This window comes from Hippopotamus amphibius, chromosome 4 (genome assembly GCF_030028045.1).
Source record: "Hippopotamus amphibius kiboko isolate mHipAmp2 chromosome 4, mHipAmp2.hap2, whole genome shotgun sequence".
Lineage (NCBI taxonomy): Eukaryota > Metazoa > Chordata > Mammalia > Artiodactyla > Hippopotamidae > Hippopotamus > Hippopotamus amphibius.
In genome coordinates this window covers 51,894,405-51,899,794 of record NC_080189.1, presented here as the reverse complement: position 1 = coordinate 51,899,794, position 5,390 = coordinate 51,894,405, and the positions used below count along the sequence as shown (strand labels likewise).

The following is a 5,390-nucleotide window of genomic DNA, read 5'->3' as shown; positions in this document are numbered from 1 at the left end:
TATCTAAAAATCAGAACAAGACTGAATACATATTTACCTTTTAAAAAACAGATCTTAACTGGTACAAGAGTGTAAAGCAATTATATTCCAATAAAGAGCTTAAAAAAAAAAACAGATCTTAAAAATACACCCACACAAAAACTTAAAACACAATAGATCCATAGACACGTTGGTTGGTTGGTTAGAGCTTGTTTGGGCTCAGGAATAGAAGATATAAGAAATCTACAACAGCTTTTTTAAATGATTTAACATTAAATTCTACTCTCTTGCTGCAGCAACATGAGTAGGAGCACTGGGACTGTGGGCTTGGAACAGAACTCTTGGATTAAGAGAATGTCAGATACGTTGGACATGGGGGAAATTGCCAGCTTAGATAAGGCCAAGCTGAAGAAGACAGAGGTGCAAGAGAAGAACACCCTGCTGACCCAAGAGACCCTTGAGCAGGAGAAGCAAGCAAAGTGAAATTTCCTAAGAACCTGGAGGATCCTCCACACCCATCATCTTGGAGACCCTAGTTGTGATGTGGAGGAAGAGCCACCTGCAAAATGGACATGAGCGACAAGCTGCACTGTGACCCCGGGCCCTCCTAGCCAATGCCACCAGCCCGTGAGTCTCTGAGGGGCTCCTATCAGACTGCCGAATTCTCCGGTTTGCCCTGGAATATTTGTATGACTAATGAAAATAAAACATACCTTGTGGGATGGCAAAACAAAACAAACAAAACCCATTAAATTTAAACCATAACAAAGATGAGCTCACCGAAACCTGGCCCCTTCTTACTTATATAACTATGACTTTGGTCACAAGATTTCAAACCTTGAAGAAGATTGTTTTTTAGGAATGTGTCTCCTCCTCTCTGTGCATTTAATGGAAGCTGTTAGAAGAGTGAGGATGCTTGAGGTGAAAGGTTTCACAGCTCGAAGACCAAGTGTTAATAAAGCCTACCTCAAGCCCAATATTCAAACGTGCTTAGACAAAAAAAAAAAAAAAATTAGACTCTAATTTCCAAGTGCCAGTAATTTTTTTGGAGGGAGGGGTCAGTGAAGAGGGGCTCTATAGTAACTGTAATCGTCAAAGAGGATTTAATAAAAGATCACTTGTTTATGTGCTAAGAGTTTGTCCAAACTAACATCCCTTAGAGATGACAGAGGGGGCCTTAGATATTTTGCCGGAAATCAGCACTCAGTTCTACAATGAGCTAGAAAACTCAACTACCCAAAGGACTGAGACAAATAATATACTGGTAATGACAAGTGACATACTGGTAATGAAATGTGTTGACTGAAAAAAAATCACGCAATGTAAAAATTGTGAGTTAAGTTTTATTTGGGGACTCTACTGAGGACTATAGCCTGAGAGACAGCCTCTCAAATAGCTCAGAGGAACTCCAAGAGGTAAAGCGAGGAGCCAGGATATATATGAACATTTTTGTTGGGATAAAACATGTAGTCAAGCATCAAAAGAGTATTGCTAATCACAAAAAAACCCATATATCTCAAGTTAATGATTTTAGCACTTTTCTATGTATGGGAAGATGCAACCATCTGGGGTCACTTGAAATTTTTCCTTAGATATTCATCTTAACTACCTAAGGGCCAGTATATCCAAAGCACAGAACGTTTGCTGTATTTCTCCATCCTGAATTTCCCTCTGAGTGTATTGTCAGGGGCAACTGCAGCAGGTGATAGCTTGATCCTTGTAGAATTGGAATGGCAGGCAATATTTTTTTTTCTTTACAAATGCAACAGCAGTTAATTAAACCTTGCAGTATTGATCACTGTGGTTTTAAAATTGCGTTCACTAAAGGCCTTTCTACTTGACCATTTTCCCTCAATTCCAATAGCCATTTTCCAGTTTACTGCAAATATGTGAGTAGGACTGCATTTTGCAGTTTAGTATTGAAACCATGCCCCACAGTTAACAGAAGCTGATAACTAATAGAAGTTCTTGAATTTGTGTTACAGAACAACAGATAAGGGAACAGCTTGTTAAACCCTTTTGCTTGTAAAAATATCTTCATTCATTAAGTTTAGTTTTTTTTGTTTTTTTTTTTGTTTTTTGTTTTCTCTCTCTTTAATTGCATACCTTCCCAGCTTTACATAGTCCAGTTGTTTTACAGAAACTTGCAGTCTGTTCCTGCCCAGTGTGGGCCAGGTAGGGATTGGTTGGGACCACCGACCCTAAACTTGGGCCTGTGCAGATGTCCAATGAATGGCTTTTTGATGTCAGAGAGCCCGAAAACTCCACTCTCAGGTCATGCTAAGCACCTCCATTTTGAATATGCAGAAACATGTGACCCAGATGCACCTGCGCAGAACACGGGTTTCCTCACTTTTCCCTGCCTCCAATCTCCTTTCCCCAGCTTAGGACCACCTGCTTATCCCATAAGTGCCCCAACCTTCTCACCTGTGGGGAGGCAGATCTGAGACTTGTTCTCCTGTCTCCTCGCTTGGCTGTCTTGTAAATAAATTCCTTCTGGGCTGGAAACCTTGGTGTCTCAGCATTTGGCTTGCTGTGTGTCAGGCAAACTGACACGGTTCAGTAACAGTATCAAAAGCAAAAACTCCTGGGCATATACCCAGAGAACACCATAATTCAAAAAGACACATGCATTCCAATGTTCATTGCAGCACTATTTACAATAGCCAGGACATGGAACCAATCTAAATGTCCATCCACAGATGAATGATAAATAAGATGTGGTACATATATACAATAGAATATTACTCGGCTGTAAAAAGGAACGAAATTGGGACATTTGCAGAGACGTGAATGGACCTAGACTGTCATACAGAGTGAAGTGAGTCAGAAGGAGAAAAACAAATATCGTATATTAACACATATATAGAAAAATGGCACAAACCAACCGATTTACAAGGCAGAAACAGAGACACAGTTGTGGAGAACAAACATAAGGACACCAAGTGGGGAAAGCTGGGCGGGGAGGGGGGGAGGTTGGAGGGAATGAATTGGGAGATTGGGATTGCCATATATACATTACTAATAAGAAATATACATTACTAATAAGAAAAAAATGTGAAATTGTACACTTTAAATATATGAAGTTTATTGTATGTCAATTGTATCTCAATAAAAGTTCTTAAAAAAAAAAAAAGCAAAAACTGCAGCTATGTTAAAGCCTAGAGGGATTGTATGTGAACTAATCTCCTTTCCAATTCTTGGACTCAAAGAAGAGGCTATGAAGCCTGCAGCCACCTAAGGGCCTATGCATCATACCTCTCACGTACTCTAGGTCATACATCCTCAAACACCTTTTAAAGTGCTTTCAGAGGGCAACCCTGTGGGGCAGGCAGGAAGTATCACTAACCCCAACTTATAAGGGATCTGTCATTCGGGAGGGTCTTGGCTGCAAGGAATGGAAAGCCCAATTTACACAATAATGAACATCTATTGTCTCACGTAATTGCAGAGACAAAACTAGTTTTTCCACAGAGGAAAGGAAATCAATTAAAATCACCACTTGACAAGATGAAATTTACACGTCAGTTCCATACAATTTAGAGAGAATTGCAAAACAGCTCAAAGACAATGAATAGGGCTAGAATCTGATAACTTGAAAGGTGAAAGGATATGCTGTAAATGATGCATATTTTCCATTGAGATGAAAAATTTTTTTGTACATCCCCAAAGAAGTCATTTAGTAGGTATTTGTTTAGCCATTTGGAGTTCAAACAAACAAACAAAAGAAAACATCCATGTTGAGAGTCACTTCTTTCAAAAGACAAACTTCTACAGTACTTGGGTCATAAATCCTGACTAAATAAATAAATAAATAAATAAATAAATAAAAGCTCAAAAACCAAACAGAGGGTCAGCACCTCAGGCTCAAAGCTACACCCTTGCAGGGAAGAAAATGTCCCAGGGTCAGAATTCGGGCAGCTTGAGGCTGACACAGGAGTCCTCTGAGCTTGAGAGACGCTGCAGAAAACAGATGGTGAGACCAAGTTCAGAGTCAGGATTTAGGGGGGCATGCTTGCAGGTCTTGGAGATCTGAACAGGGCAGTTGGTAGAAGCCAAAAAGGTACAGAGGGCTCAAAGAGCACTTTGAGGCCTGAAGTCAAGGAAAGGGGACATGTACCGATAACCTATAATATGACAAGCATTTAAACATATATCCACTGAATCCTCTAACAACTAAGAAAACTGGACCCGGTATCTTCCGCTTGCCTTTTCAGAGCCACTCCCCACCATTCTCCACCTCCCTTTGTGTGTATCAGTGGTTCTCCAGGTGTAGTCCCAGGACCAGATGGATCAGCATCACCTGAGAACATGTTAGAAGTGCAAAATCCAAGCCCCCTCCACCACCATTGAATCAGAAGTATGCATTTCAACAAGACTTGCAGGGGATTCTGATGCAGGCCCAAGTCCCAGAATCACTGGACCTCATTAAAAGGGCTCTCTCGCCCTCGGGATTCAGGTTGGGTTCATCAACGGGGAAGCCCCTGCAGCAAGTGAGAGGGAAGAGGTGTGTGAGCCCAGGTTGCTTGTTTCCCCAGCTTCCCACCTGCACAGTCACATCAGGATCCACAGAAAGTGCTGCTCCTGTTGGGTTGGCCTCTCGAAGTGACTCATTTCTGAGTTCTGGCAACTGACCCTGTCCCTCTCATCTTCAGGTCTGGGGTGGAAGTGACCGTCACTGTTTCTAGCCTTGAGACACTGCACTATCCCTGTGACTTCCTTACACCTTGTCCACAACTTTGTAAATGGTCCCCTTATTAAATTTTACTAAACTCTTCTCAAAGTACCCATTTTAAGTGTGTCATTGGTTTGTGCTAGGACCCATTTCTGACATTACTCTCATTCTGATGATAAGGACGTTTCATCAGTGAACAGGCCCAAGCTTGCCTGATAAGAAGCAAAGACAGGCTTGAAATCAGAGCTGTCAGGGCACAAAGCCCCAGCCGTCTAATCATATGGTTGGTCTTGTGAGATCTTCCCGGACCAGGGATCGAACCTGTGTCCCCTGCATTGGCAGGCAGATTCTTAACCATTGCGCCACCAGGGAAGTCCCTTGAGTCCTCTTCTTAACGTAAACTGTCAGTTTGCTGGCGTCTGACAACGGGATGGGTCAGGAACCAATCATCAATCAAACTATCCAAACTTTCATCATGGTGGAGTCTGTTTTATATAGGTATAGGTATATAGATAATACACAAGATGATATATATATATATAATATATAACTATATATAAATATAATATATAACTATATCTAATACATATTATACATAACATATGTATCTTCAGGTAGAGTAAGCTCTGCATAAATAATAAAGAGGTATAAAAATACATTCTGGTATCAAAGACTAAACATTGAAGGAAAAAAGAAAGAGTTCTCCTTAAGTTAACTTATAGGTTTAAAGCATTCT

The 5,390-nt window shown here is 40.8% G+C and overlaps 1 protein-coding gene across 1 annotated transcript; it reads left to right on the top strand.

Annotated features, from left to right (window-relative positions):
* The first annotated feature begins 333 nt into the window (after window positions 1-333).
* Window positions 334-462, top strand: LOC130852328 (thymosin beta-10-like). Its single transcript, XM_057733261.1, has one exon. It carries the CDS (start codon window positions 334-336, stop codon window positions 460-462), a length of 129 nt encoding a protein of 42 aa, XP_057589244.1.
* Window positions 463-5,390: the final 4,928 nt, after the last annotated feature.